This window comes from Colias philodice, chromosome 15, assembly GCF_061535455.1.
Source record: "Colias philodice isolate Cphi_HAF_F1 chromosome 15, ilColPhil1 Martin Lab GWU primary, whole genome shotgun sequence".
NCBI lineage: Eukaryota > Metazoa > Arthropoda > Insecta > Lepidoptera > Pieridae > Colias > Colias philodice.
In genome coordinates, this window is record NC_143100.1 from 11910233 (window position 1) to 11922048 (window position 11816).

Consider the following 11816-nt stretch of genomic DNA (forward strand, 5'->3'; position numbering starts at 1 on the left):
GGGCCCCACCCCCAATTCTTTTTTTTACTATTTAGTGTCATATTTTTGTAGCGGTTCATACAACACATATTCCCATCAAATTTCATCACTGTAGTACTTATAGTTTCCGAGTAAATCGGCTGTGACAGACGGACAGACGGACAGACGGACAGACGGACATGACGAAACTATAAGGGTTCCGTTTTTGCCATTTTGGCTACGGAACCCTAAAAAGGATCCGCACATACAGACACACGGACGTCCAAGACAGAACTTTTTTAAACTGTTTTTTAACTAGTTTAAATAACAAAAATGACATCAAAAATATCATGAACGTTAAAAATAGTGTTTTTTCTTAATATGTGTGTGTATGTATTATCTTACAAGTGCAATGTATGATACATAAAGACATTTTAAGTTTGAAAAATCAGATGTTTTGCGCGAAGTGACAGTAGTACCCACCTCAACGCTTCGCTTATGAGGCGTGCAATATGAATTTGAATGTAATTCTGTAGGGAAAAAACTATTAAGTACCTATCATAAAAATTTGAGTGAACTAACCGTTTCATAATATTTGGATTACTATAGTAAAATAAAGTCTTGCAGTATTTACGCTCTGTAAGTAACGTAAAAAGCGTGCCAAATTAATTATGCAAGAAAATTATTTCCGCTCCATAGTGACGGTTGGATCGTGCTGGTTATCAATTATTGCAAAAACAACGAGATGTTTGTCTGACCCGCGAGGTGATAAACTGTTATCCACACGATATGTATCTTGTATCATCTTTCTTGCGATATTATCGCGTACGTAGGTATCACTGTTAGCTGTTAGTCACATTATTATTGTGTTCGTGAAAAAACAAAATCGTTTTTAGTGGGGCAGATTTTTAGTTGCGTATGGTAACTTATAATGCGATTAGGGTTTAGGGGAAGCACCTTATTGTAAAATTATTCGTTTTGCATAGGAGTGCTTGCGTTTTCGCAACTTTTAGCTACATAGAAGTATGTTATGATAAATAAATCACTCTATGTATAATATTGGAATGCAACTACGACAAAAAATATCTAGCTATAGACTGTACAATTAATTTTAAATCACACTCATGAGTACCGAGTATCAATTTGATGATTTCTACGATATTACGGTATACTTAATGGTATATAGTGTAGCATTATACATTCTGCATTCGAAATACACTACTGTATAATATTTAATAATGTGTGAAATGGTAATAGAGGCTCTATTAACTAATATTTAAAAAATATTATGTACAGAAGAACTAGATGGCGTTAGGTACATACATATTTTACTTGCACATAGTTACATCTTTTAAATAGGTAGGTATATAAGCAAACTAATTCAGATTTCTTATCTACCCAATTAGTTAATTTCTGCTCAATTTATCTTTCTTTTCATTGTCAATTTAATTATTTTTTATGCCTTTTCACATTTTCTGTAGGGTGATTGCGCTGGTTTTCGTCCAGTTATGGGAGTTGCCAACTTTGTGATGAGAAATAAATATTTTGGAGCACCCTTCCTTAAACATATAATATTTTTATTTAGTCCTTATATAGTCTTCTTTAAGATAATATTAAGTGAAAATAAATCATTTTGACGTATCTTTTTATTTAAATTATTTTCTGCAAAAGTAGGGTATATGCTAGTTTTCGTCCAAAAAAACTGGTTTTCGTCCTAGTGTAAGCTAGTTTTCGACCACCGTGTAGAAAAAGGAGGGTAGGTCAACTATTAAGTTAAAAACCAATTACAGGTAAATATATACTTTTATTTAATCAACATCACAATTTCTCACTACCTTACAGGTTTAGTTTTACTAATAATAATCAATATAACTAGTCAACACTGAGATCTATGTAGCACTTGGCAGTCTTTATATGCGTTAGTGATGACTGTTTAATCATTCGTAATAAAGAAAGGAATGCGTTACTTACAATGTAAATGAATAAAGTAATAATTATAGGACTGAGAAATTACATCAAAAAACAGAAATATTCATTCTAATACTTTGTTTATCAAATGAAACGTACTATATTAAACACAGCCATAACAATACGTTTTAGCTACTAAAATAAACTATACTATACCTTACTGAACTATGCATTATTGTCTTACTGATGCCTTTATTAAAGATTCTTCAGTGTACGTAGCGTTTTTAGGGTTCCGTAGCCAAAATGGCAAAAACGGAACCCTTATAGTTTCGTCATGTCCGTCTGTCCGTCTGTCCGTCTGTCCGTCTGTCACAGCCGATTTACTCGGAAACTATAAGTACTACAGTGATGAAATTTGATGGGAATATGTGTTGTATGAACCTGTACAAAAATATGACACTAAATAGTAAAAAAAAGAATTGGGGGTGGGGCCCCCCATACATGTAACTGAGGGATGAAATTTTTTTTTTCGATGTACATACCCGTGTGGGGTATCAATGGAAAGGTCTTTTAAAGTTTTCTAAAAAACATTTTTCTTAAAGTGAACGGTTTTTGAGATATCAGCTCTCAAAGTCGTAAAAAGTATGTCCCCCCCCCTCTATTTTTATAACTACGGGGTATAAAATTCTAAAAAAAATAGAGGTGATGCATGCTAATTAACTCTTTCAACGATTTTTGGTTTGATCAAAGTATCTCTTATAGTTTTTGAGATAGGTTGATTTAACTGTAATTTATTATATTTGCTGCTACGGAACCCTTTGTGCGCGAGCCCGACTCGCACTTGGCCGGTTTTTTATTTTTTCTAGCTTTCTTAGACTCCTTCGAGGCCATCTAAAAACAATAAGATCTTTCTTAGGATACGTGAGTAAGTAGAATAAAAAAATATTGCATTGGCAAAACAGACCTAGAATAAAAGATGATACTCAAGTGAATGATAATCAAGAAAAATACAGTGTATTATGTCTGACCTACCCCCATTTATGCTACGAATAATTGACTCTACTTCACATAAGGAGAATGTTACATGACTGAATGAATGACAATATTAGGTACAAGCAGCACTCTGGCCCTCACCAATTATTTATAAGGAAGATACTGAATAGAAAACTTTTCAATACGTAAAAAAGACGAAAAGTAATGCAAAAGAATAGCTATTTTTAATTTTTGTCCACTCCAATACTCACTCATGGACGAAAACTAAAACGTATAAAGCTAAATTTAGTTTTCGTCCACTTCTTTAAATATTTTTTTATTTTGGCTGCACTGACAAAGCAGTGGACGGAAACCAAAAAATCTAAACTAATAGCAATAAAGATCACTTCGGGAGAAACTATTCAGTATTTTAAAGGTCCGATAGAGTAAAAAGAACCTAACAAATATTCACGTAGCTGTTTGAGTTTTCGTCCACTTGGACGAAAACCAAATATTTTGAGAATTTGGTAACCTAGTATCCGTCCACTTAATTTTTCGAAGAGTATTATAAAAAAAGTATGATAAACACTTCTAATTGCGTTTAATAGGCTTATAACTAAACATACGTACCAAAAACATTACGTAAACTAGCTAAAACAGTGATTTAACTTACCATGAACTTTTCTCGCCGGCAAATTTTTCTCTCGCGCGATGACATCTGCAAGGCACGGATGGGAAGCGGCCACTTTTACGTTAATTTTTTGAACTCTCTTCTTGTCAAATCAAATTTTCATGTTGATAGTACTGTTGCTTACACATTATGGAACGTAAAAAGTGCAAACTTGCGCGGGAAGGTAGGTTTGTATTCAAGTTTCACGCACGTGATTGTAGCAGGTCAGTCAAATGGACGAAAACCGAAACTGGACGGCAAACCAGCGCAATTACTTTTAATAACCTGCATTTTGTTATAATACTAAAACTTACATACCTAGTAGTTTTGATCTGTAAAAATGTAAATTACAACTATAGTCCTTTCCACCTAAGATGATTTCTGTGACACATGGATTTTTGACACGTGTAGAGATGTCTTTACTGAAATCATATCAATTGTATTCGATAATCGATAATATTTTATATGGAAATGAAATCGATTTGAATAAAGTACCAAAATTAGTTTTTTCGGCATTTCGCCAACAATTAACTAAGGAAACTTAGCAAACAACAGCAACAAAAAGTCAACAATAACAATTAGTAACAATAACAGAATACCACGTAAAGTATCATTATAAAAATGCAACTTGTATGCACTCGTACAGACGATTGACTCGATTGTCAAACGATCACAAGATGGGCGCCGATTATATGATTTTCCAACTCTATGATTTTTCAACGATCCATTTCATGTACACAAATTGCGTAGGTATTATATTTTTGTGTTATTTTATTTTATTTTTCATTATATTAAACTAAACAATACTGTTTTCGATTTATAAGTTTAAGATGTTTTATTTTTATATTTTTGGCAATAATTCCGCCATAAAATAAGAATATTATGCACTAAAATTATTTTGGCGTTTTAAACATAAAATACGTAATTCGGAACACGATGAAGTGTCACAGGAATCATCATAGGTGAAAAGGACTATAGTTTGCATTAAATTATAGCCATAAGGGATTTTTTTTTCATGAAATTAGGTAATTATTCATCTAATCTCACTAAGTAGTGAGTATGGTAAATGTTAAATAGTAAAAAAAGGGAGAAATATCTTAAAATAAAAACAAATTTGTACGTATGTCGAATATTTTTATTATTCACTAGCTTCCGCCCGCGACTCCGTCCGCGCGGATTTCGGTCTCCATTTTGAACTGGGAAGACGTAATATTAGACGATCACTCTCCCTCGCCACACTGAGAGAAAAAAATTCGGCGTAATTGATAGCAATGTTATTAAATAGCGTTATAATCAAATTTTATCAATTCCTATGTATTTTTAATGAAAACTACAAAATAATTTAATTTCAAGTACAGTTTATTAATTTCGTAATATAATACATATTTATATAAGTCCATGATAATACCAATAAACGGGTTTTATTAAATGTCGAAATTAATATTCTTTACTTGGGATTGCAGGATTTTACTAAATATTCCTTGAATTTGTAGGTACTGTACTAATATCAAGGGGTACAGATTAGTTATGATTATAAAAGGTTTTACTAAAGTGACCAATTACAATAAACTATAATATCTAATCATTTACATGGTAACTCAATGTATCTAATATGGCATTTCTTATTTCTATAATTCGTGAACTTGTAATTAGAACGTGTTTTATTTTTCCCTCAAGAAGTAAACTATTATTTGTCATTACAGTTATATGGCTATTAGTGTTTATATATTATATACCTTTTCTTGGAATTAGTAAAGTATAGTAGATACCTTTTCTTGGATTTTACAGAGATGTGGTCAAGAGTCTTGACCACATCTCTGTAAAGTAGTAGATACTATCTACTATACTTTACTAATTCCAAGAAAAGGTAAGGTCTTGACTCAAGACACGAACTACCATTTTTAAAAACATATTCTAATTACCCGTATTTGACAGTTTACGTGACATTTTAATATTATCATGTAATACTTTATTGGACGGATAAGTTTTATCCAAGCATTGAAAAATCGGCCCTTAGGGCTGATTTTTTAATCCTTGGTTAAAACTTATTCGTCGAATAATGTATAAAACTACCATTTTAAAAACGTATTCTAATTGCCCGTATTTGACAGTTTACGTGACATTTTAATATTATCGTGTAATACTTTATTGGACGGATAAGTTTTATCAATATTTATTAATTTTACACGCCTACAACAATTTAGGAATACAAAAAATCCTTTACTCAACTTTGCTACGACATTTACATCAGGCACTTCATATTAATCCGTACTTGTATTTAAAGTTACTTACTATTGAAACTTGTATAGTTATCATCAAACATGTAAAAGCTAGATTAATCTATAGTACAAATCTAATATCTAATGGCGTCGAATAATATCGCATCCGATTTAGACTCTTCATCATCATCACTACTCACGTCATAGTATAAAACAAAGTCGCTTTCTCTGTCCCTATGTCCCTATGTCCCATTGTACGCTTAAATCTTTGAAACTACGCAACGGATTTTGATGCGGTTTTTTTTAATAGATAGAGTGATTCAAGAGGAAGGTTTATATGTATAATAACATCCATTAAATAGTGGAGAAGTACTGTTATTTTTGAGGTTTCTAATGTGATGTCGTAAAAAAATACATTTTTTCCGCTTACATTGCAAACGCAGGCTGAACCCTACGAGTTTTATCAAAATAATGTACCTACTAAGTATTATACACATTGAAAAGGTCTACAGAAAAGTCCGCGATGGTGTATGTCTATCTCTTATGGATAACCCACAATAACTTTTTTTTGTCATTTACTTTTTACGACAAATAATGGTTAATTTTCGAAGCGATTTTAACCAATACAGCATTAATCCTTAACTAATTAAATACCTTGAATACATTTTTCATTTAATATAGATCTATATGGCCCTTTACACTGTATGATTTAAGTGAATATTTTCGAAGATATTACAGATTTAAAAATTGCGGGACGTAGCGTTTGCGGCGGTACCGGCCGCGGCCGGCCGCCATTGCACCCGTGCGAAGCCGGGGCGGGTCGCTAGTACAAGATAAAATGCCATGCCGTTTCTAACATCGATTGTTGTAAATCTTTTCTTACAAGTGACTATAATTTCAAAGTTCTTTCATTCAATATACGTAGTATTAACAAAAATTTTGATAATTTTATAATTTCTTTGCAGCGTTTAAAACTATTATATTATGATGTCATAATACTTAATGAATGTTGGCTTAGTGAATATTCTCAAATTCCATTATTGCAAAATTACACAGCATATAAAACTACTACAATTATTAATCAAAATGGTGGTTACAGGCACCTCTCTAGTATAAATAATCAATATATTGTCGCAGGTGACATTTATATCGATATCACAGTATTACAATATATGGTAATACTGTGTCGATATTTTGGAATCGTCTGATAATCTCTGGTGGCAGGAATGCCTAGTCTCAGAATTCGATCTGGCGCCTGCAATAACACTTCCGAATAGACAAGGTTCGTGTCTTGAGTCAAGACCTTACCTTTTCTTGGAATTAGTAAAGTATAGTAGATACCTTTTCTTGGATTTTACAGAGATGTGGTCAAGAGTCTTGACCACATCTCTGTAAAGTAGTAGATACTATCTACTATACTTTACTAATTCCAAGAAAAGGTAAGGTCTTGACTCAAGACACGAACCTTGTCTATTCGGAAGTGTTATTGCAGGCGCCAGATCGAATTCTGAGACTAGGCATTCCTGCCACCAGAGATTATCAGACGATTCCAAAATATCGACACAGTATTACCATATATTGTAATACTGTGATATCGATATAAATGTCACCTGCGACAATATATTGATTATTTATACTAGAGAGGTGCCTGTAACCACCATTTTGATTAATAATTGTAGTAGTTTTATATGCTGTGTAATTTTGCAATAATGGAATTTGAGAATATTCACTAAGCCAACATTCATTAAGTATTATGACATCATAATATAATAGTTTTAAACGCTGCAAAGAAATTATAAAATTATCAAAATTTTTGTTAATACTACGTATATTGAATGAAAGAACTTTGAAATTATAGTCACTTGTAAGAAAAGATTTACAACAATCGATGTTAGAAACGGCATGGCATTTTATCTTGTACTAGCGACCCGCCCCGGCTTCGCACGGGTGCAATGGCGGCCGGCCGCGGCCGGTACCGCCGCAAACGCTACGTCCCGCAATTTTTAAATCTGTAATATCTTCGAAAATATTCACTTAAATCATACAGTGTAAAGGGCCATATAGATCTATATTAAATGAAAAATGTATTCAAGGTATTTAATTAGTTAAGGATTAATGCTGTATTGGTTAAAATCGCTTCGAAAATTAACCATTATTTGTCGTAAAAAGTAAATGACAAAAAAAAGTTATTGTGGGTTATCCATAAGAGATAGACATACACCATCGCGGACTTTTCTGTAGACCTTTTCAATGTGTATAATACTTAGTAGGTACATTATTTTGATAAAACTCGTAGGGTTCAGCCTGCGTTTGCAATGTAAGCGGAAAAAATGTATTTTTTTACGACATCACATTAGAAACCTCAAAAATAACAGTACTTCTCCACTATTTAATGGATGTTATTATACATATAAACCTTCCTCTTGAATCACTCTATCTATTAAAAAAAACCGCATCAAAATCCGTTGCGTAGTTTCAAAGATTTAAGCGTACAATGGGACATAGGGACATAGGGACAGAGAAAGCGACTTTGTTTTATACTATGACGTGAGTAGTGATGATGATGAAGAGTCTAAATCGGATGCGATATTATTCGACGCCATTAGATATTAGATTTGTACTATAGATTAATCTAGCTTTTACATGTTTGATGATAACTATACAAGTTTCAATAGTAAGTAACTTTAAATACAAGTACGGATTAATATGAAGTGCCTGATGTAAATGTCGTAGCAAAGTTGAGTAAAGGATTTTTTGTATTCCTAAATTGTTGTAGGCGTGTAAAATTAATAAATATTGATAAAACTTATCCGTCCAATAAAGTATTACACGATAATATTAAAATGTCACGTAAACTGTCAAATACGGGCAATTAGAATACGTTTTTAAAATGGTAGTTTTATACATTATTCGACGAATAAGTTTTAACCAAGGATTAAAAAATCAGCCCTAAATTAAATAAAAAGTAAAATAAATAGATAAAATATATCCATACTAATATTATAAATGCGAAAGTAACTCTGTCTGTCTGTCTGTTACTCAATCACGCCTAAACTACTGAACCAATTTGCATGAAATTTGGTATGGAGATATTTTGATACCCGAGAAAGGACATAGGCTACCTTTTATTGCGAAATATGTACCACGGGCGAAGCCGGGGCGGACCACTAGTAATGAATAAATTGAAGTAATAATTTTATAATTAGTCCATTGAAAAGTTACATTTGGGGTTGCGTTTTTTAGAGGACGCAATTTTATTTTTGTGATGTGTAGGGGTCAGTGTGAAGCTAAAACCAAGTTTGTGGGGTCGCCACCCTTGTCCCACGGCCGCCATCTTGAAAATAGCGGCTGAAATGGTTTTTACGATATATCTCACTATTTATCTGATAAAAAATAATTGTTAACAATATTTGTTGCAAATTAAATTCTCTACAACTTTGATCTAGTAACTTTTTGTCGTAGAATTATAAATAAAAAAGTTATAAGCGAAAATGTTCAGAAATTAGAGATAGGTATAAATTATATTTTTCAATAAAACTTTTTTTTATCATTTTACGAAGAAATTATATCAGACCATTTTTGTAGATTATTTTTCGAGGAATAACTTTTATATAGGTACAACATTTTTTCATTAAGTAAATAGCTAAGGTTTTACAGCGCTCCGAAGTGAGTACTATTTTTCAGTAGGTACTCTTAGTACTGTAAGTCACACCGGAAAAGTATGGCATGCCTACTTCTTTTTTATGGGCTATCGGTAAATTCTAAAATTTTTGTGTTACAAATCGTTTGACTTTCGCTATTTTTCCGACGAGTTCGACTAACGCCCACGCGACTAGGCCGCCGGTACCAGCGTTCTGACCATCATTTTTCTTTTTGTCATTGCGTACTAAACCCCTGTAGAACCGCCATCCTGTTACAAATAACTCGAAATTTTGTGTCAATATCTCCCGGCCTATTATATTTAGTTAATTGTTTTTATAATAATATTTAGTTAATTGTATAGGTAAATATATAAACTCAATCTAATATCTAGATTTTCTCTTTTGCTTATGAATCCCAATGATATTTTGTAATTTAAGTTCTTAATATGACTTTATATGAACCCTAAAAAGGAACCAAATTATGATTTTTTTTTAAATAATAATTTTGAAGTTGATCTACATTCTACACCATACATTTTTGTTGTAAATTACTAAATAAATATGACTGACTGAGATGATACTAATAAGCTTACGAAAACAACATATTAAAAAAAATATAAGAAAAACAAAATAGGACGAAGGAAATATTCGGCACGAGTTAATTGAATAAAGTCATTATTTCATTCTAAATATAATATATCAGTTCACAGGGAAATTCTGGCCAATAAATAACACAATAATATGTGATAAGAGGTCAACCTTATTATAATTTTGCATATAAATACTGGACGATTCAACGAGCACCTATCACAGAGTGTTTCAAACCCGTAAAGATGTACCGCATATTTGTTTTGCTGTGTACATTCCATTTGTCACATGGCTTTTTCTGTTACCACCTGCAGGTGCAAGTGGGGCAACTACAGCAGGGCATCACCACCATGGAGTCGCATCTATTGAGCAAACGTGCGTACTACGAACAGCAGTTAGCGGAGGCGCAGCAAAATGCGAATGATACATCGCAGAACGCACAAACACAAATAAATCAGTGCCACGAACTTAAGAATCAACAGGCTGCGTCACATCAGCAACAAGAACAACAACTTAACCAACAGATTACGCAACTACAAGCGAAGTTGGCTGAACAACAAGGGGCCGCACAAACAGGAATGCAATGCCAGCAACAGCTAGGCGCTCTACAGCAAGTAAACACGTTGCAAGCAAAAGAACAAGAACTTAAAAAGCAGATAGAAGAGCAGCAGCGGAAATTGCTTGAACAAGAACAAAACGCAAAATTACAACATGATCAGTGCCAACAGCAACTACAGCAACAGATCGCGTTGCAAAAAGAGCTAGAAAATAAAATGAAGGATCAAGAACAACAGTCACAGAAAAACTGCGCAGAAGCTCAAGAAAATATCACACAAACAGAACGAGCTAAGTGTCAGCAAGAACTACAGAAACAGCTAGATTTACAAAAGCAACAAGAAAACACAACGAAACAACGAGAACAAGAGTTACAAAAGCTCCGAGAGAGGGTGCTCGAGTTGGAAAAATATTTGTCCTCCAACAAAATGCCTCGAAGTAAAACTTTTGATTACCTCGGCTCGTTTTTGAACGAATTGGACTTTTTACAATGTAATATCGAGGTTTCCACAACTGTGGCTCAAGATTCCTTTATACTTACTTACCGTCTGCCGAAAAAACTCACCGATGACGATATGGAAGTTAAAATTAATAACAGAGTGATTTACGTAAAGGGCAGTGAAGGTTCCACAGTTTTGTTTGAAAGCGTTGAATTATTGCCGGCCGGTTTAAATGTGAAATCGACCTATAGGCAGTTGCGGGGAGATAATATGGAAATATTTATTCCATTTAACCTGTCTGAAACTGGCAATAAAATTAAATCAGGTATTGCAGATAATCCAGCGATTACAACAGAATCTCCAGAGAGTACTCTTACCTTAAGTTATAGAAATAAACCATAATAGCACTGAACACAGCATTGCGTAACCATGGCTGATAAATCTAAATTCATTTATACTCTTTTTAATAAAAAGTATAAAAGCAAAACTGTGTATACAAATTATTTGAAATCTTCCCTAAAATAATTTTTAATTCTTTTGCTTATACTTTCATTATATTCATCTTCCAGTATCGTTGACATTTTTCATTTGATATTGAACTTAATTATACTTTTAATATAAAATTACGATATCTTATATATAAAATTCTCGTGTCACAATGTTAGTCTGCATACTCCTCCGAAACGGGTGGACCGATTCTCATGAAATTTTCTGTGCATATCGGGTAAATCTGAGAATCGGCCAACATTTATTTTTCATATGTACCACGGGCGAAGCCGGGGCGGACCGCTAGTTTTTATATAAATAGAGACGCTAGTTGAAGCGATCATTCTATTTTCCAAATTAAGCTAAGGTTATGACATAG

At 33.0% G+C, this 11816-nt stretch overlaps 1 protein-coding gene across 1 annotated transcript; it reads left to right on the forward strand.

Moving 5' to 3' along the window:
- Positions 1-10198: 10198 nt before the first annotated feature.
- On the forward strand, positions 10199-11427 carry LOC149482531 (uncharacterized). The gene has a single exon (XM_089704257.1). It carries the CDS (start codon positions 10202-10204, stop codon positions 11351-11353), a length of 1152 nt encoding a protein of 383 aa, XP_089560383.1. The 5' UTR covers positions 10199-10201; the 3' UTR covers positions 11354-11427.
- The last annotated feature ends 389 nt before the right edge of the window (positions 11428-11816 follow it).

Excerpts from the sequence above, each read along its gene's own strand:
- LOC149482531 (XM_089704257.1), top strand. The coding sequence starts at position 10,202 with ATGTACCGCATATTTGTTTTGCTGTGTACATTCCATTTGTCACATGGC.